Source organism: Callorhinchus milii, unplaced genomic scaffold, assembly GCF_018977255.1.
Source record: "Callorhinchus milii isolate IMCB2004 unplaced genomic scaffold, IMCB_Cmil_1.0 Scaffold2, whole genome shotgun sequence".
NCBI lineage: Eukaryota > Metazoa > Chordata > Chondrichthyes > Chimaeriformes > Callorhinchidae > Callorhinchus > Callorhinchus milii.
In genome coordinates, this window is record NW_024704743.1 from 9,044,675 (window position 1) to 9,066,720 (window position 22,046).

The following is a 22,046-nucleotide window of genomic DNA, read 5'->3' on the forward strand; positions in this document are numbered from 1 at the left end:
GTTGGGATTCAAGATATTTCAAACATCATTTGCAACACTGCAATAATAAGGTGGTGGGGGTGCAGGATACAGTATAAGATGTGATAATTATCATTGCCGCTAATTATCCTATCACACACTGCAGCCTCACTTTGAGGACTCTGAGCTGATACTCTAGGCTAGTTTTGGCCGACCGATGGCACACAAGTGTCAAGAAACCATCCCCAACATTCACACTTGTCCATAAGTCCGTGTTCAATGCGTTTCCAGGTTTTCCTTGATTGAAGTTTCTTGACTTATGTCATAATCAAGAACATTTATTTTGTTGGCCGACCAAAAAGGTTGCCAACCACTGCTCTTGGCTGGCACTCAAATGGAGATGGAGCCATCAGATGTGCCATCCATCGGCTGAGACACTAAACTGAGGTCCCGTCTGGCTGTTTAGGTCCCCATGAAAGGAAATCCTAAAATCAGTGCATTTCATATAGCACCTTTCATGTCAGGAGGGCGTCCCAAGTGCTTCACAGGATATAATGTGTGTGTTTGTTAAGGACATAAACCATATTTTTAAGGCTATATGATTATTATCACAGTACAAACCACAGTTCACTTTAAGCCTCTGTTTATCTAGCAGTTGGTAGGAACCCAGTTGTTAGTCGATTGGCGGATCGCTTTTCCAGGGGTAATGATTCCCTCAAAAAAAATTATTTGGTCACTCAACTGTTTGTGCAATCAATACAATCAATTCACTTTACAGTATATTCTGTGAAGCACTTTAAGACGTCTCAAAGACGTGATAAGGTGCTATATCAAAATGCATGTATTATTATTATTAATATAAGCCTCGAAATGCCAACCAAAAGGACCAGTTTATTATTTTTGCTGTCAATTTCCTGCGTATGGTCTGCACTGTTTCCACAGACTTTTAAAGCATGCTTAAAATATTTCCTTTTCAGAGACTGTAATTTAAAATACCAATATAGTATACAAAATCTCAAATTGCTGTAATTATATGTGAAATCTAAAATGTACCTAAAGTAATTGGAAACATTGTAAAAGCTTATTTTACTGTGAATTACTGGTGCCCTATTTTCTGGCCAATTAAAATCAATTTCTTTGATGTTTTTATGGACAAAGTCTAAATGATCATATTTTTTCTTTATTAGCCCAGTCCTGGTAATTTCCAAAACTCATGTTAAACCTTTCGTTAAAAAAAGAAACATCTGGGATATATTCTAATCATAAAGGGCAGAATCCCCATCACCATCTCAGAGAAAATGGCACCAAAATCATCATTGAGAATTGGACATAAGACAAAAGACATTAGTCTCTGTTGTAGAATACCTCAAAACCTTCCTTTATACCACAAAAACTAAGGACCTCTGACAAATGCCATAGAATCATAATAATCCTCACATTTTATAAACATTAACATACAGTGTTTATCACATTATTAAAATATCCCAAAGTGCTTCACAAGATTTTACTGTGTCTGTGTATTTGTCAACAAATGCAACAGCCAATTTGCACACACCAATGTCCCACAAACAGCCATGAAGTGAATTTTATTGGGAGAGGGATGATGTTGACCAGGATACCATCGTTTTTTTCCAATTATGCCATGGGATCTTTAACGTCCACATGAATAGGCAGTCAGGATCATGATTTAATGCCTCATCCAAAGAATGATACCTCTGACAAAGAAGCGCTTCCCCAGGTCATAGAAGGTTACAGCATAGAAACTGGTCATTTGGCCCATCAAATCTGTACTAGTGTTTTCTCCACTCAATTGTAAAGTCCTTGTGGCTCAGTGGTTAGAGCACTCGCCTCGCAAGCAAGAGATCTGGGTTTGATTCCCAGCAGGGTGAAACGTTGGGCAAGTTTTCTTACTCCACACGCCTGTTTACCTAGCAGTAAGAAAGAAACCTGTTGTTAGTCCATTGGCGGATCGCTTTCCCGATAGTAATAATTCCTTCAGAAAAAAAATCCACAACTGTTTGTGGGACATCACAGTGCACAATTGGCTGCCGTATTTCATCCACAAAATATAGTCAATTCACTTTACAGTATATTCTGTGAAGCACTTTGGGACATCTCGAAGATGTGATAAGGTGCTATATCAAATGCAAGGATTATTATTCTTAATCTTGTGCCCTCCTCTACTGCTTGCTGCCCCATCTTTTAAACTCCCTGCTTTTCAAAAATGTATTGAATTCACGTTTAAAAATATTTTTTATCACTTCAAAGTGTTTCGGTGCCTGATCAAATGCAAGGATTATTATAATTGACTATGGTTATTTACAAACATCGGCAAGTTTAACGATATGAAAGAACATGAAATGAGAATCTGTGCATTCATATTCAGTTTTGCACAAAATTGAAACACTTGCAATACACAAAACTAAAGGTATATAAGGCCCATTTATCTTCAAGAAAAGTACATATAAAGACTCTCCTCCCAAGATTTTCCTGATGAGCCTTACTTCATTGGAAAGTTATACAAGTGGAACAGTATGCCAAATATTACTGTTTTAATTAATTTAATATGCAACAGAACCTTTGATGTGATTTGCAACATGCCAGTTGCATTTTATGTAATCTGGTTTATTTGCACAAACACTCTGACAAATGTATTGAGTAAACTTCCCACTGGAAATTCTGATTTTTTTTATATAAACTAGACTACAGGTTGGTTACAGTATTACTAAACATTGGTGGATTAGAGTTTGTAGATGCACAATAATAATAATGATCCTTGCTTTTGATATAACTTTGTTCAATCCACGACTGTTTGTGGAATGCTGCTGTGCGCACTTGGCTGCCGCCTTTCGCCCACAAAAGATACAGTCAATGCACTTTAAGTATATTCTGTGAAGCACTTTGAGATGTCTCGAAGATGTGATAAGGCGCTATATCAAATGCAAGGATTATTATAATTTTTTTCATATTGGGAGGGCATCTTAAAGTGCTTCATAGTGTAAAGTGTAGTGACTGTACTTTTGTGGGCAGGTACAGCAGCCAATTTGCACATAGAATTTCTCACAAACAGAGAAATTCTATATAATACATAATGCAATTTACACTTATATAGCATCTTTCATGAGGGGAGGCTATCCCAAAGTGCTTGACAATTCAGGCTGGGCACCAGAGTTGAGTATGGGAACTGAAGGGGGTGGAGACGAGAGGAAAGATGACCGAAAGTGTGGCCAAAGAGGTATGTTTTGAGGTGCACCTTACGATAAACCTACTTCTTGGCCAAATATCAAATATAGCTCATTTAAAGCACTCAGTACTAGGTACAGCATTCTGGTTACTGTATTGCTCATTTCCACACCTATCATGTTTTCCTTTTTCTTGACTTTCAAACCTATTATAACTTACAAATCTAGTTCTCAACCTTAACTGGAGTCAGCAATGTTAGTAATGCGAAAGAAAGAACTTGCTGTTCAATAGTACTTCTTAAGGCCAAAATATCTCCCAAGTGCCTCACAATAATTACTATTTTTATGGTTATTTTGTCCCACGACAATAATAATAATCCTTGCATTTGATGACTCAAACGGCTTCACAGAATATACTGCAAAGTGAATTGACTTTATATTTTGTGGGCGAAACACGGCAGCCAATTGTGCACAGCAGTGTCCCACAAAGAGTCGTGGATTAAATGAGCAAATTATTGTTATTTTTTAAGTGATCTGCCTAACAACCGGGTTCCTACTTACTGCTAGGTAAACAGAAATGTGTGGAGTAAGGAAACTTGCCCAACGTTTCACCCTCCCCAGGAATCAAACCGAGGTCCTCTCGCTTTGTGAGCAATCTAACCACGAAGCTACAGGACTCAATATCCATGAAGTGAATGACTAATTTATCTGGAGGATTGATTGTTGGTCAGGACACTGAGAGAAACTTCTTTTGCTTTTTGAATAATGTTTTGGGATTTTTGAGCAGGGGCAAAACCACGCTTGGTGCTGATTATTGGGAAAAGTCCATAAAATGTACCTGTTAGCTTCCGCGGGATCTCAGATACAGGGAGGATGGCCTTCTCCTGCAGGAGATCTTGAGCACTGGCAATTGTCACAGAAATACATGGAAGATTTATGCTCTCAATCAGCTAAATCTCTCCATTGTTATTTGCTCAGCTGATTGTCTAACACATGCAGAAACCATCACTATGTTTAAGTGTATCTAAACCAAACAGAGTTCCATGCATCCCACCAACAAGTGGAAATTCCAGAGATATTTATTGGAATGGAATGTGCACTGTCTCTTTGGAGGGATACATTTTCTTACCTAGTTCTGGACAGGATTTGGTGCAGGTTTCGCAAGAGCCAAGGAAGACTTGGGAACAGCAGAGCGTGAGTTGGGGTACTGCTGGAGCCTAACCAGCTCAAACAGTATAGTTTGTCATTGAAATCACTGTTTGGCAAGCTTTACCATTGCTTGTCTGGAGCTCGAGCATCAGCTGCTTACCTCTCTGCAAACCAATCAAGGTGGATTCCAAGCGCTAGATGTATGAACTCGTGTTCACGAATGTGAACTTCAGTTAACACCTTCCAGCAGCTGTCATCCAAGCCTCAGAGTTTCCTCATTAGCTATCTGGTGGACATCTGCATTCGGCTTGGTGGGAGTACCTTTACAGGACACCTTATGACGTGCCAGCCACAGTGATGTTCTCAAGGTCCAAGTCCAATGTCACGTCCCAGGCTTACTCAGCACCTGCTGCTCAATCCAGGTCCTCACGTAAGGGGTTTTGGCAAATAGATGCCTGCTGTGAAACCGCCTCCGCCTCCTGGGTGCTTAACAACAGTTCAGTGTAGGCCAGAGCCTTCCCTCCCTGTAGCTGCTTCCTGTGTTTGGACTTTACAAATGGGTCGGAAGAAGCCTCTCCCCAGCTCAGATCCATAAAGGAGGACTGTTTTTACACAGGTGTTATATGCCACCAGCTTGACCTGCATTGAGGCCCTGCTGTCCTTGAAGAGAACTGAGCATGACCATCTTCTCTGTGCAGTCTTTCAGGACAACAATTTGCATTTATATAGCACCCCTCACGCAGGGTAGCATCGCAGAGCACTAGGACAGTGTCCAGGCAAAAGTTGGTGTCCACCATGATCCCGAAGTACTGGTAAGAATCAACAAATGGGACTGATACCTTGTATATCTTCCAATCAATCCCTCCGTCTGGATCAGATATTTTGCAATGCAATACTCTTAAATTAATGATTTCAAAACTGATAAAGGACATTTTCCTACTTTGTAAAAATGCTATCCCCACCCACTAGAAAATGCACCCCAAATCAGAAAATGTTTGTTTCGACTTTGCCCCCCACACCCCTTCCAGCCCTCTGACTCCCACTGCGAGAAAATGCTGGACTTCCTCGAGTCCAAAATCGAGGGAATCCGCTCAGCTGCCACTGCCCTCCCAACTTCCACCCCCTCCCTACCCCCACACCACACAATTACCCATCCGACAATTATCCACCCCTCCTTCCACACCTTTGAACCTGTCACCCCCTCCTCTGTCTTCAACATGGTAACCTCCATAAAGTCCACCACCTGCTCCCTCGACCCCATTCCCACCTCTCTCCTTAAATCTCAGCTCCACCTCCTTGGCCCGTCGACATCATTAACCTCTCCCTGTCATCTGCACTGTTCCTTCCTTGCTCAAAACAGCCACCATCACCCCCACCCTGAAGAAATCTTCCCTCGACCTGTCACAGCTATCTAGCTACCGGCCCATCTCAAATCTACTTCTTCTATCCAAGGTTTTTGAGAGAGCCGTCGCCTCCCAGCTTCACTCTTTCCTCTCCTCACTCCCTCCATGAATCCCTCCAATAGGGTTTCTGTGCTGCCCACAGGATGGAAACTGCTCTGGTCAAGGGCACAAACGACATCCTAACCATGAGTGACCAGGGCTCCCTCTGCCTCCTCGTCCTCCTCAACCTCTCTGCCGCCTTTGACACCCATGAGTGACCAGGGCTCCCTCTGCCTCCTCGTCCTCCTCAACCTCTCTGCCGCCTTTGACACTGTGGACCACTCAATCCTCCTCCATCGCCTCTCCTCCCACCTCAACCTTCAAGGCTCTGTCCTTGACTGGTTCAGGTCCTACCTTTCACACTGCCTCCACTTTGTCACGGCAAACGGTTTCTCCTCCAGCCCCCGCACTGGTGTTCGGGTGTTCCTCAGGGCTCTGTCCTCGGTCCCCTCCTCTTCACCGTCTACATGCTCCCCCTTGGTGACGTCATCCACAGACATGGGGTAAATTTCCACATGTATGCAGATGATACCCAACTCTACCTCTCTGCCCCCACCCTGAACTCCAGGACTACTGGCGTCTTGACCGACTGCCTGTCCGACATCAAGTCCTGGACGAGGGCCAACTTTCTCCAACTCAATGTCAGCAAGACCGAGGCCCTCCTGATTGGCTCGCACCAATGTCTCCGCACCTCAGGCACTGGCAGCATCAGCCTCACACTCAACCTCACTAAGCCAGTCAGGAACCTGGGTGTCTTGTTTGACCCTGAACTGTCCTTTCTCCCCCACATCTGCATTATGACCGGCACTGCCTACCACCACCTCCGCAATATTGCCAGACTCCACCACTGCCTCACCCCTCAGGCTGCCAAAACCCTCACCCATGCATTCGTCACCTCAAGGCCTTCCCAACTCTTCCCTTCACAAGCTGCAGATCATCCAAAACTCTGCAGCTCGTGTACTCTCATACACCAGGCTCCGTGACCCCATCACTCCTACCCTCGTCCGACTCCATTGGCTCCCCATCCCCCAGAGGATCGAGTTCAAGATTCTCGTCCTCACCTTTAAGGCCTTCCATGGCCTTGCCCCCTCCTACCTCTCTGACCTGCTGACTCTCTACGAGCCTGCCCACTCCCTCCGTTCATCGGGCTCCAGCCTGTCCATGTCTCCCACCCGACCCGCCCTACCATTGGTGGCCGGGCTTTCAGCCTCTCTGCCCCCACACTCTGGAACTCCATCCTACGGTCTCTTCGCATCACTTCCTCCTTTGCCTCCTTCAAGGTTGGTCTCAAGAACTTTCTCTTCAACCATGCCTTTGGTCTCCCTACCACCGCTCTGCCTTCCCTCACCCCTACACCCCCCTTCCCCCATGCTCGGGCCCTGACACCTGACTGTTCAGCGCTTTGGGATGACCTCCCGACGTGAAAGGCGCTCTATAAATGTAATTTTGTTGTTGCTATGCTGAAAAATATCCCTCACTCCAAGGGAAGATTTCTGTCTAGCAGATATGTAGACCTAATTTTCACATCACAAGCTCTATCTCTCACCATTTACGCATGTAAATCTCATTTCATCTCTACGCACAATAGGAATACACTGCATAAGCAAAAGCACACACCAAGTCATCATTTTGCTCCTATAATTTCTTCTTTGCACTTATGTGACAGCTCCACAGACTGTGGAAAATGGGCCATCAACCTGAATGCTTGGTAGCGCCACACAGTCTCGTTGTATTGAGAAACCAGTATTTTACACATAAAAAAGCCCCAAATCAGTGCTATTTGCAGTAAAAGCAGAATTGCTATAAAAATTAATTCCACTTGACAATAGCAAGCGTTTTGATGTTGGGCTGCAAACTTTGATGCTAACCATGAACATTCACAAATCTTGCAATTGTTTATTCTTTGCTTGACCATGAAATCTTACTGAAATGACATAATTTAAGACCCTAGTTCTTTTAACCATTTATAATCAACATTAATCCCCTTCTTCAAACATCGTTAACTTACCTAATAGTCAAAGACACAGCTTTCTGGATACCACAAATGAATCAGTGACATTGCAGACCATTGCAAAAATGATGAAACAGCCTTTTATTCTAAGATGATATGTACAAGAAAACTGTCTTACATTTTTTTATATATACTGTGTAAAAGAGACGTTAAAAATTGATTGCACTGTGCTTACATTGTTTTATACATTGAGTAAAATTGTAATAAAGGCAATAAAAACAGGCATACAAGACATCAATAATTGTGCAGAGGTTTCACCCTCTCAGGAAACAGCTGGACAAAGAAAGATTGCGCCAAGCAAAATAGGCAGGTTTTCCCAGAATCACGAATGATACAATTTGTGTGCTGGACTGTTCCAAATTCACTCGCTCATAATCTGGAACTGCAGGCACTTAACTGTTCCAACCTTTTCCACATATTCTGCACAATTTAGGGAGGGACAAGCCCTGAAAGCAATTGTTTAAAGAAAAACTTTTCCAAACTCCCAGATGTACGTTACAATTATCACAGTAATAAAAGTGATCAAACATAAGTCACTTAATTTTTAATGTATTTTATACTTACACATACAACAAAATCATTTCCCCCTCTTTCTCAGATATCATTGTCTGTTACAGAACCACTCACACAGTATAAAACATTGAACAGGGTATTCACAAAATCCTGTTATCCACTTTTTTTTCTTACAAACATTTTTTATTTTCTGTTGCATAAGAGTCCAGTGTAACAAGGTCTGATATCAGTCACTTCCTCGTCACCCCATCCATGTTATAGAAGATGTCGCACCAAAAATAGGGACGGGTGATTATCTGCCATGAAAATGATGGCGCTCACACCAATCCTCTGGATATCTATATAGAGTTAAACACTTGTACTGAATACAATTAAGTACTTCTAAATACAATTATCATCATTATTCCACATGTTTCAGTTGTTGATCAGTGCACTGTATAAAAAACACATGGGGATAACAGGACGAGTGAACACACTGTATTGGAGCACTGGAAGCACCAACATGGTTTCTTACTTGACTTAACAGATGTACTTTTGCACCACAACCACAACTTGCACGAAAAACAGCTTTGCGATTTCCCTTCTTAACCTCACCTTGATCTGAGATGACTGTTTTGTGGGCAGGAGACTCAGTGGGGGTGGGGGGGGGTTCACACACCACAAATTGTGACTACAACAGCTTTGACTTAGCGTTCTACCACTAAAAAGTTTACTGGTTGTAAACGCAAATGAAATTAAAAAGATTGAAGCAGTAATAAATGCGGAGACATTGCGTTGTTTTAAATAACATACAGATATTACAGTGCAGAGCGCTGTGGTGCTGGTTATGTCTGACCTGTTCCATGATTTCCACTGATAAACAAAACCATCACAATAATACACACAAAATGTTTTCTACCCAGAACTACATTGGAATTTTAAAAAAAACAGTAACGGTTCCCTTCCCCCACCCTACCTCCCAATAACTCAGTCAGTCCTCAGTGAGGGACACTGACCAGGGAAGATCCATGGTTAATACCCAGTTAAATACCAAGTTAGCTGATCTCATCTGAAGCAGCAGGAAGGAGCAATACAATTTGTCTCAGCCCTGTGTTAAGGAAGAGGGCAAGTGTGAAAGAAATTAACCAGACCTCCTTCTGGAAGAAAAAAATGGCGTCAAACACCTTTGGGGGGAGAATATTGGTGGAGAAATAAATTGGTGAGAGAATCAAAACAAAAACACTGCCACATCCAAAAACATCCCAAGACACGGGTCACATTAAAATTGAGGTCGATGGACCGTGCAAAAATACCTTTTATTCGACGTTCACGTGATTTGTACTTATAAAATATGTCCAAAGTGGGGAAAAGTGTAACAGAGTTCCCTATATCCAACAATCACACCTTTTTAAAGCCAAATGTAACATTCATCTGCACTGCAGAGGGGAAATCAAACAGCATTGTCCTGTATATACACAATAACAGGGGACAGTAGCGGAAAGGGACAGTAGCGGAAAAAGTACAACTGTGAATTATCAACCATGAATCACACCATCTGGGGGAGAAGCAAATGACTGTAGACCTTGTGTTCTTCTACTTCCACCTGATTGTCAGAGTGAGAGGAGGTGTTTTGATATTCCTGTGTGTGAACTGTCGCAGGCAACAAGACAGACGGAGGCAGATTAAGGCCGGTGAGTCTCACCTCATCTCACATTACTGAAGGCACTGAAAAGAGAGACCATGGCTGGAGAAACTGCTAACATTTAGCGTTCTCCCTTGATTCTCAGAGAGACAAATTCAAGATTTTTTTTATTTGATTTGATTTTTTTAAAAAAGTGACCTCTTGCCATGTATTAGTTGAAAGTTTCTTACTGTGAGCTCAGGGAAAGAAAGGCCGCCCCTTGTCTTGCATTTGTAATCGGGACAGCCTGGCTACCTGAGAAGGGGATGGAGGGACGTCTTGCCTGTAGGGGCCTTTGGGAGGGTTGAAGCTGGGATCAGGGGCAGGATTGTAAGAGTCGTAGCTATTCCGGTCATCAGTGGGCTGCTCTTTCTGCCGTTGTTCCTCTTGGCGAAGCAGCTCCTGTGTTTCCATTAAAACCCGTGCATTAACTCCATATCCCAGGTAACCATTCCGGGAGCCCTGGTAACTGGAATATCTGGGATTGTCTTTTGCACTCTGGAACCCATCACCAGGCGCGTAGCCTTTATCCCACACGTCTTGGGATAAGGAACTGGAATTCCTTTTACTCTGCCTGCAGACAAAACAAACACAATGAAAGATTCATAGGCACAAACTTCTTGAGATTTCGCCCTCTGAAGGGGAAAAATGCTCAGATATTCATTATTTATAATGATCATTTTGCTGCTAAATTATGCATACATCATTATTGATAAATGTAATAATGGCATATTCACATATCACCTCATAAATCATACCGACATCCCCGTGGCTGTCACTTACTACTTCACAAGTTGCACAAAAAGAGCTGGGCACAGACTATAAAGGTTAGCTGATCGCTGCTTAAAAGCAGAAATTTCTGCCAACGTTAGCAACCCAGCATCACCATACATGGAACTCATATAGTCCAAACTGACACTCCAATGCAAGGCTAGGACGTGCTGTCCTTCGGATGAGATATTAACATGAGGCCCATCTGCCTCTTCAGGTGAACACTAAGTTCTATGGCACTATTCAAAAATGAAGGGAGTTTCCTTTAATGTCCTGGTCAACAACCCTCCAAATAAAATTTGTCGTTCATTCTGTCGGGTATAGCTGTACGCAAATTGACTGCCGTATTCACCCACAAAACATACAGTCACTCCACTTACAATCCTGCGAAGCGTTTAAGACATGCTCCAAACGTGAAAAAACTATGTAACATCCTCAGTCAACAGGTAAGCTTCAAAATGTGTTAGGAGCCAGAAGTCTCAGTTTATAATCTTTGCATTTGATCACGACATTGACATGTCCCAAAGCGCTTCACAGGACTTTCCTGTACAGTGCAGTGAATGTGTGTTTGTAGGCAACTTTGGTAGCTAATTTGTAATTTCTCCTTAGCCAATGTCTCACAGATAGCCTTAAGTGATTGACCAATTTTATCTGGGGAATTGTAGGCCAGGACACCAGGAGAAACTCTTCTCTTTTTGATCAGTGCCACAGGACTTTAACAGGCAGATAGGACCTTGATTTAACATTTCATTCAAAGGATGAACCTGACAATGCAATGCTCCCTCAGCACCAAGATGGAATGTCAGCCTAAACACTGAGTTCAAAGTCCTGAGTCCAGTAACCTTCTGATGCAGAGACAAGAGTGTTACCAACTGAGCCAGGCTGACAAATAGCAGCTTATCTGCAGGTTACTCATCACATCAACCCACGGTAACTCTTCTGGCTGACACTCCAAGCAAAGTGCTTTGAGACGATTTGACAATGTGATAAGACCCAATACCGCATATTGTATGCAACATTGAAGATCACTTTATAATATACTTCACCCACAAAATATACAGTCAATTCACTTTACAGTATATTCTTTACAGCTTTGAGACATCTTGAAGAAGTGATAAGGCACTAAATCAAATGCAAGAATTATCATTATTATCAGAAACTCTGTGTTCCTGAAGATCAATCACATCCTCACTGAAAGATTGATTTAACATTTCATTCAAAGGATGAACCTGACAATGCAATGCTCCCTCAGCACCAAGATGGAATGTCAGCCTAAACACCGAGTTCAAAGTCCTGAGTCTGAGGAATAAGATGTTTGAGTCATACATGTTTAGACAAAACACTGAGGCCGTTTTTTGGGTGAGAGTCACAATAGCTGATGAGCCCCACTATGTCACTTCATTGTTTAATGTTTTTTATGCAACCTCGCTCTTATTTAGTTTAATTTTGCTGTAACACTTAAATTCTTTTTGGAATGTAGTAAAGGGCTACCGAATAACCCTTGCGACCCATAAAAACAACTGAAAGTTATTTAAACAGAGGGAGATGAATTATCAACATGGAAAGCTATTCAATAACAGTCTAGCATGAAGACAGACAGATGGCAGAGTACTCCTGAACAGCACACCCTTTTTGACATGTTCTACCCTTGTGTATGTTTTGGGTTCATTTACACTTAGAAACAAGGGAAGAGAGGTTATATTTGTAGAGAGACTTGAAAATAATAATAATTCTTGCATTGGTGTAGAGCCTTATCATGTTGTCAAGTTGTCTGAAAGCACTTCGCAGGATACACTGTAAAATGGATTGACTGTGTATTTTGTGAGTGAAGCATGGCAGCCAGTTTGAGCACAACAGTGTTCCACAAGCAGCAATGGAATGAGTGACCAATTTTATTTGAAGATTGTTGGCCAGGACACCAGGAGAACTTTAACGGCTATCATGGGATCTTTAACGTCCACCTGAACATGGTGACGGGACATCTCACCCAAAGGCCAGCACCTCCAACAATGCAAACCTCTCCCTCCCCCCAGCACTGCATTGCACTACGGCCTCCTAATTATCCCTCTTGCGGCTCCACCATCGGTGGCTGTGCCTTCAGCCACTACGCCCCAAAATTCTGGAACTCTCTCCCCCGATCCCTCTGCCGTGCCCCCTCTCTCGCCACATTCAAATTCCACCTGAAGACCTTCCTTTTTGATCGTGCTTACAGTCACCTCCCCCCTTGGGTCGTTGTCAGACTCCGCCACTGTGAAACGCTCCAGGACGCTATCCGGCGTGAAGGGTGCTATATAAACCAAGTTGTTGTTGTTGGCTTGTATTTACGGGTACGGGGAAAGAGCAGGGAGATTGCATTGGAGTAGAGAACTGCTCTCGCATCAGCACAGACATTTTGGTTCAAATGGCCGTTTCCTGTGATTCTATTCATCCACATATAACAGTATAGAGTTCGGCCAACATTTTGAGAAATTGGTCAGCATATTGCACAACTTTAAACAAATATTTATTAAATTTATTTGTTTAAAAAAAGTGAACTCAATTCAAAGGAAGGCAAAGTTAGTTAACTTTCACCTCTCCTTTAAAAAAGTGCAGAATTTAATTGTGCTGTCAGTGGCTAACTTGTTAGATAAGAAACTAGACACCGGGAAAATAAAATTCCAGACCGCAAGCAAAATTCATTATTCAGAATGGTTAATGCGTAAACCTTTCTCGTACATTTTGTACACCAATTACTTTTATAGCTTCAGGTATGAAATTCAAATAGCTTGACCTGATAAAGTCACGTGCCCTGGTGTCCTTACCGTGGCAATGAGCTGTACTGCCGTTGTGCCTGTAGGAAGCTCTCCCTCTCCTCCTGTCTCTGTCGCTGCAGTTGAACCTCCACAGACACTGAGTGACGGCCACTTTGAGTGTAAGGGCTGGAGTTGGGCTGAAGAGGAATTATAAAACAAATCAATTAAGCATTTTTGAGTGGCGATTCTGCACTGACACACAAGCCAGATGAACATTGCACTCACCTTCAGCACGGAGGTTTGCAGAGCAAAAACATTGTTGGATATTCAAAAATATCTTATATTCCTGCTTCCAAATTATATTCTTTTTCTTACATTTTCATAAAATTCATGGGGCAAACATAATAATCCTTGTATTTGATATAGCACCTATCACATCAAGGAGGATATCTCAAAGTACTTCACAGGATTCACTGTGAAGTATTAGTAACTGTATTATATTAGGCCATTGCACAGAAATGTCCCACAAACACCACAAAGTGAACAACCAATTTTAGCTGGGAGATTGTTGGCCAGGACATAGGAAGAAACTCCCTTCACTTTGAATAGTGTGATGCATCTTTAAAGTCCACCTGAACAGGCTGATGGGACCTTGGTTCAGCATCTCATCTAAAGGATGGCATCTCCAACAATTCAGCGCTCCCCTAGTACTGCACTGGAGTGTCAGCCTTGGAATGTAGGAGTTCAAAGTCCCTACATGGGATTGAACCCGCAACCTTCTGACTTAGAGGCACGACTGAGCCAGGCGTTCCAAAGGTAAATGATGTCCATTTCCCACATGAGGGCAATATTAGGTACAGTGATTCCAGGTTAAACTGTTGATTGAACATGCTGCTGTGGGGAACCAGTGCTCATTTCCTGGATGTTTTATGGCCCTGTTGCTGGTTAATATTAATGTTAATATGAAAAGACGTGTGTAATAAAAAAGTACATGAACTCAATATTTAAAGTTCTGCAATTATCTCCTTAAATTTTTTGTTTGAATTGGATATTTTAAATCGCTATTATGGATCTGTTAATTGGGTTATTGCTCCTAAAGGTTATTGCTGGTTAATATTAAACTCAGTATTGCTGGTTCGTTCTAACAGACTGGAAGAAATAATAATACATCGGTTGTTCTACAAAATAAAATGTAAAGATGTTATTCAATAGGGGGTTTCCAATACAGATCATTATGTAACAAATATGTTGAAACATAAGTGGGAATCTGTCACCCAGGAGAATAACTAAGTTCAAAAATAAATCTGCAAGCACAGATTTATTTTTCCTTCTCTTGCAACACACATTCCTTGGAAGCATTCACCAACTGTACAAATATTGCGTAACAAGTAAGAGTCGATTATGGTTCCGAGATACCAGGGCATGAGCTGGAAATGAGCATTGCATTCTACACCAACAACAAATAACACTTGTATAGCGCCCTTCATGTCGGAAAGATGTCCCAGGGCACTGGACAATCGGGGGTTTTGGACCTGAGCTGAGAGTTGGGGTCAGAAGGGGAGGAGGGCAGGGGGAGGTGGGGGTGGGAGGGTGGCTGAAGGCAAGGTCAAAGAGGAAAGTCTTTAAACGGGACTTGAAAGAGGCAAGAGATGGGGTGAGGCGGAGTGATTGCGGGATAGAGTATAGCATACGGGATAGAGTACAGATAGATTCTACAGCACAAATGAGACAGGGCTGGTCCACCCAGGTACACAAGGATGTCAAAGATCCAAGAAATAAAAGGGTCAAGGGATACGGTGGGAATTGACACCAGAATGAATCACCAGAAAGTAAAGCACATGAATGAACAGAGGAAGGAGGAGAGGAGGAGAAGAGAGTCACGACTGGTGGGTGGGGGTGGGGGAGTGGTGGCTTGGGGAGATTGTAAAAAATCCTAAAGTTAAACACAGTCCTGGCACTGGTACAGGTGCATAAATATTCAAGCATTAAATCTCCAAATCTCTTTCGTCAGGAACATGAAAGCAAACCAAAGGTTACAAAAATTAGAATGCACTCAACTGTACTGAGGGCAAGCAGTTTTTATGGCTTAAGCCATCATTAGTTTTCATCAGGATTTCATTCAAACCTTAATTTTTTTAAATTAATCCTTTTCTGTGCATGAATCAGTTACATTCCACGCTGAAATTCAATAGCATTGGAGACATTCCTGATGATTGCACAGCTATTGTGAAGACAAACTGTTCTTGCAGGTTGTTTCAATGAACTTAAGTTCCCAAATTGGACAGAGTAGTAAGACCCCAATAGATGTGCCAATGGGAACATAAAAACTATGCAATCATCAGCCCTCTCTAAATACCCATACCCAAAAGCTTGAAAATCACAATGTGGACTTCAGTCGTTGAATTTATTGGTGAACTTTTTTAAGCTGATGTGGGAACTTGAACCATTATCTGGTCCCCAGCATTCTTTACTGCACCAGTGTGTACATTTCTATTTCCCAAACCAGCCACTCTCATGACCTTTCTCAGAGAGGTCACAGATGTTGTGCCCATTTCCTGTTGCCTTCGGAACCATATCTTTGCCTGAATGAATCTGGGTGTGAGATGTGGGATCCCTACATTTTTGGCAAAATGGAGAGAACTTAATTCTGTTGGGAAACACTTCTGGAGGTGAAAAGTTAGTCACTGCTTTACAGTGGATTCTCAACTTAACCACAGTCATCATGAAATTATAAACACTAAGGAGAGGGGAAGAGAGAAGAAAGGATCTTTTCAACAATCGTTAAACAGGAAAACACAGCAATAAGGGCGGCGGAGTAAATGGTGATGTGAGTTTGTTACTGTAGACAAGAGGATTGTTTATATTATTCTCAAACAACATGCAATCATTAGGCAAAAGGAAATACACATAACAGGCTTTTCACCAGACATGAGATAAGATTGAGAACAAGCTGCTTTTGCAAACTCATCGATTCTGACCAGGAGCTCAGAGAGAGAGAGGGAGAGGAACTCCCTTCAGTCAGAGTTGGGAATGATTCCTTTCATTTATATTTGCTGTTACCACTTGGCCTTGATCACTAGCTTGGAGGCTGCGATGTGAATCACACGCTTCTAGGAGGCAGTGCGCTGAACCTGAAATGATTCTATTCCTTAAGGTAGTAAGTGCCTCTCTCCTCAGGAATCCCCCTCTGTTCATTACAGGAAGCCATAAACCAAGGTTAGCCGTCTGTCTGAAGCTGTTATGAAATTAAGATACACAAGAGATTGCCCTTTGACCTTCAGTAGTTACGTCCCAAGTCTTTCAGAGTGCAACGGTTTCTCACAGCTCTGGTTATCCCTCCATTCACCCCCCTCCCCTCCATAAGATAAGCAGTGCTGCACAGGACAGAAAGCAGCTGATAAACAAGGCCCCCAATACTCGCAGAAGAAAGCAACACATGTTTATTTTCACACTGGAATCAAAAACCCAGACCGCAACAAGTAAAACACAGGTTTCAAACTTTAATCGGATTCTGTTAAAAGCTGAAATATTCAGAACTTACATTACAATCAACATTTTTTTAAAAAAGCACAAAGCTGGTGATGTGGTTGCAGTAAAGTTTGATCGGTGAAAGAAACCATCAAACACTTTGCAAAGGTCAATGGTTCTAACCCAGCAATAGGACAAAAAGAGTAACATATACAACCTCACAGTAATAATCTTTTCTCATCCTAAATATTTATCAACTCAGCACGTGTTAAATTTAACAACATATATTATGTGTACACACACATACACGCAAGTTCCCAGAGCATTCCTCACAACACAGCACATTGTCTGCAATAACTGGGAAGAAATGTTTAAAATCACTGGGTTCAATGGTTGTTTGAAATATTCAAATAGACAACAAAAGCACACAATTTTCTTTTAAGGTCAAATAAGTTTTGCTCTAATTACAGCAAACCCTCTATATAATGTCATTATCTGTGGAGTACAAAAAGCATGTTTCAGGGAGGATGTATTTTTTAAGATGTTTCCCTGTTAATGAGGAAACCATAAATAATGCAGTGTGTCAGAACGCATTACAGTGAGGAGGGGTGACTACTTATCTCTCATTCCCTGCATCTGAATCACTTGAAAGCGTATATGGAGGTTTAAGGACCTAACTGGTAGGGATTCATAAAAGGATTTACAGACATCAAATCCAGTATCTGGATATGTCTCCTCTAACCCACTGGAACTCCATTGGGACACCCGTCTCCCAATGGCCACCTCCTCCTTCAGTCACAACCTGACTCCGTTTTAGTCAGATACAAGTTTGGTGTCCGAACGGAGATAGGAGTTTGTTAGTTTGGAATCTTCCCACAAACCTCCTGTAAAGTGGATGCTGTGATTTCTCACTATTTGCTACCAGGCGCATGTTTACAAGGAACTCAATTTGGGGAGTGGAGTGGAACAGGGTGTGGGAGTGGTAGGAAAGAGGGGGAGGAAATCAGTGCACGCTATACCAGTGAATTAGATGGGTGGGGAGGGAGAATTGAAAGCAAAATTGCACACTTCGTGATAGCCATTTGAAATCGATATGGACAGTCAGTACACAATACACTAAATTCGCACTAAAGTATACGCGCCCCTATTTTACACCATCACAATGTTTGATGGGGGGCTGGAGTCCTGTCTGGCCAAAGTCGCAGATTCAGGTCCGTTTCTTTTTTAAAAAAGTGGCAGAAAGCAGCCAGGATACTACAGTAAGTAGTACTTACTACAGTAAGTAGTAAGGACTCCGTGGCTATCTTGAATTTGTGCTCAGCACTGAAATACTGGCCATAAATAGATATCTTCAAATCAGTGCACCCTCACTTCAAACAAGCATAACTTTGCACTCAATATTACACAACAGCTTTGTACAAGCCGTCCAGCTTTAGTTTTCAGGCCCATTAGATATGCCGGCTACAATGTAACAAAATAAAAACTATAGTCTATATAGAGAGTCTATATATATCACAGAGGCACTTGATGTCTTTTTCTCAACGACACGTCAGTTCATGTAACATTGTTTTTAAAAATAAAGCCCTTTTGTGACTGTCTGAGTTGAGCTACTAAAAAAACACACATCTGATGGGCTTTCAGTTCCACAGTTCCTCTGAAAACAAATTGCTACCAGTACAATATAAAAATACCACACTTGTAATGCATTAAGCTCCATGTTACTTTTCCCACACAGAGCTTCAGCCAAACACATGCTGGCCAGAAGAAGAATGGGTTAGTCCAGTCAATCAGGGGTTAGTCCAGTTAATCAGGGGGTGAGCAATAGGTTGCTTCCCCTCACAGAATGATGCCCAATGAAGCAATGACAGATATTGGTACGAGATGATATTAGCAATGATGCAACCACGGATGGAGACGAGTAGGGAGTTAGAAGTTAACAGGCCAAAGGCACTCGATTCCTCACTGCCTTTTTGTCCGCAGACCGAAGGATCAGTGTTTGAAGGTGCTGGTCTTAATCAAAGTTCACTGCCCTCGGTCCCCAACTGGACACAGTCTAAACACTCACCCAAGGCTGCTCAAAACTGTATGTGCGTCGCCGGTCCTCCAGCTCCTCTTGCTTGGCTTGTTGGAACTCGTGTCGTAGCTTTTGTATCCGATCGTGGTTGCTGGGAGCGAGTCTGTTACTGGAAAGGAAAAGGCAAGAATTAAAACCTACAAAACGTGAAGGAACTCAGGCACTCAGAGCTTAGTGTAGAGCCAATAAAATCCAACCAGTAGCTTGAACTTCACTTTTAATTTACTGTTGTTTAAATCATGCCATGTGACGAGAGGAACAGCTGGAGAAGGTTGGGGGAGGAGGCGGTGGTGATCACATTCTAGTTTCTTTCACTATAGTATAACTAACAAATTCACAGTTTAGAGGGAATTCACTTTTCTTGAAAAGGAGATCAGCTGCTGATAATTGACTTATCTGAATATCCCATTGCTAAAATATTGTGTGCATGTTGTGTGTGTGGGGGGCTGGGGAGGAAGAAATAAATGCGGTATGTGATGTGCTAATAGTGAAAGTGCTAACTATTATTAATAACTTGTGGTAACTGGTGATAACTACTAATAATACAGATAGCTATCACATTATATACTGCATTTTCATCTCACGTTTTTAATAAACACCCAACAGAATTTTGAACGAAAGCAACATCTCTTTATTGGAAAATAACAATGATTTCTTTGATATGGTCCCTTTCACATCAGGAAAACAACTAATTCAAAGGGCCTCACAAGATTTACTGCAAAGTGGAGTGACTGTGTATTTTGTAGGCAAATGAGAATAGACTGATTTTAATTAGCATTTGGCTATGAGATGTCCTTTCTTTCACCTGTAGAGGATCTCAGTTCAGTATTAAAAGGGCTTTTGTATCCTGTGCCCCACAAAAATCAATTGAGTAGATAAGTTAATCAATTTTAACTGAAACATCGATCATGGTCAGATTTAAAAGCAGATTAACCAATGTGGACCATCAACAAAACAAAATTCACACTTAAGGAGAGCGAGAAATTGAGAAAGAAGCTGCTTGGAGCAAAAGTGAATTTAAAAGTAGTTCCAGGAAGACTTTTAAAATTAATGATCACAAAACAATCCATCACTTTGCCTCTATACCTAGCACAGAAATTGATGAATTGTAAGTAAATAGTGGCTTTGATGTGCAGTTGCTTTGTGGTTTAGTCCGTGCCAGGCCAGACACCTCTCCTCAACCCTTACCAGGGTTTCATGGTTAGCTACGTTATGATGTGTTATGCAGTTTTTGCTGGTTGAACTCCAGCAGTACCCCAATGAACATTCCGGGGGCCCCAATCTTTGGCTCTTGCCACCCTGCATCTAATAGTATCTGGAATTAGACAAACAGGGTGCAACCCTCTGGGGAGAGAGTGTACATTCTGCTCCAGGTAGAGGAAATTTTCATGTGTAGGTGGCACACACATATGGATCCCTCAATCTGGTTTGGATATTCTTAAGCATGGTGATGAATTTCCACATGTGTCAGACACTAGGCTAGTCAAAAATGCTTGCCAGTCAAGATGGGCAAATCGCAGACAATGTTAACACTAACTGGCAACAACAACCAAACTTACAAAATAAGGAAGACAAAATGAGCCAAATTTGCACTTCAGCTTTCTAGCAAACCTCCTTTATACCTGAGTTGATGGACACAAACCGCCATATTGTAACAGTGACGTATATTAACTGGGTAACATTAACGATTAAAAATTACAGGAAAAATTGCAGTTGCTGACATTCAATCTGAATCAGTCATCAACAGAAATCATTTTCCAATAAAACGGCAGCTCTTGGACCACCTGAAACAAGATCTTTAAACACTAGGAATGCCATTTCCCGGTTTTCAGCTCTTTAATGAAGGGCGGAGGATTGAAACTGTGTTCTTCACATAAATAGATTATTATCGGTGCTCACATACTCCTGCATCAATTACAGCAAGTTCTGAGGACCCAAAAGGTCTGGAAATATCATTTGGTTTCAGCTTGATGGATGGGAAATAGCATCTTACACGTGTTACCATTAAAATCACAGAACATTCAGCGTCAGAGGAGACTGTTTGGCCCATTGAGCCTAAAATGGTGCTGGCTCACCCACAAGAGCTAACCACGCGAAACCCAATTTCCTGCTTGTTCTCCATACCCATTTATTGACTGAAAAATGTCCGATTCGGTTTACATCATCGCAATTTTACTTTGATTTTACTGCCAATGTTCTTTATTAATTCTTACATTTGCTATAGTGCTTTTCACATCAGGAACATGTCCCAAAGCACTTCATAGGAATTATTGTGAAGTTGAGAGACTGTATTTGTGGGTGAATGCAGCAGCCAATTTGCACACAGCAATGCCCCACAAACAGCAATGAAGGGAATGGCCAGTTTAATTTGGGGAATTGTTGTCGAGGACACAGGGAGAAACTTATTTTTGATTAGTGCCATGGGATCTTTAATGTCCACCTGAACAGGCAGACAAATCCTCGGTTTAATGACTCATCCATAGGACAATGCAACACACCAGCAGCGCTGCATTGGAGTGTCAGCTCAGAGAATGTGAGTTCAAGTCCTGATGTGAAGGCAGAGGAGAATCAGAGCCGGATTTAAGCGAATTTGGCTGTGAATTATGCCATTGACCTCCACAAAGTTCAGAAGCCGCTATGTCTGTTTTGCAATTGCCGCAATTTCTACCCCACTGTTCAAAGCTCCAGTTTCGAAGCTTCAGTTCAGAAATAAGAGCAGTGAGAGCCCTGCTTGTTTTCCTTCGAGGGAAGATCAGTGAGCAGCAGCAAGTTAATGTACTGACTTATGCTATTTTGGAATTCATCCAAGAAAAGTGAACAAATTCCCAAAGAGGCCATTTGAAAAAAGGACACCGGGCTCGTTAACACAAGGAAATGCTGTGGAACACCACAAGCTTACCCAGGAATTGGTTAACTCTTTACGGACTGAACATTTGTCACAGCAGTCAAGCAGTGTTAATTAATGTCATTAATGTCTCATCCACGCCTTCGTCACTTCCCTGCTGGACTGTTCCAACACCCCAATGTCCTCCTCACTGGTCTCCCCAGTTCCACAATGCACAAAACACAACTAATTCAGAACTCTG

General features: G+C 42.0%; 1 protein-coding gene across 1 annotated transcript in view; it reads right to left on the bottom strand.

The window, feature by feature from the left end:
* Positions 1 to 7,823: 7,823 nt before the first annotated feature.
* Positions 7,824 to 22,046, bottom strand: part of LOC103185189 (partitioning defective 3 homolog) — a 524,401-nt gene continuing 510,178 nt past the window's right edge. Inside the window, exons 23-25 of the mRNA XM_042331877.1 lie at positions 18,952 to 19,069; positions 13,488 to 13,615; positions 7,824 to 10,489 (exon numbers count right to left, since the gene is read on the bottom strand). Of these exons, the coding sequence (XP_042187811.1) occupies positions 10,114 to 10,489; positions 13,488 to 13,615; positions 18,952 to 19,069 (622 nt within the window). The 3' untranslated portion in view covers positions 7,824 to 10,113. The remainder of the gene's footprint in view (positions 10,490 to 13,487; positions 13,616 to 18,951; positions 19,070 to 22,046) is intronic.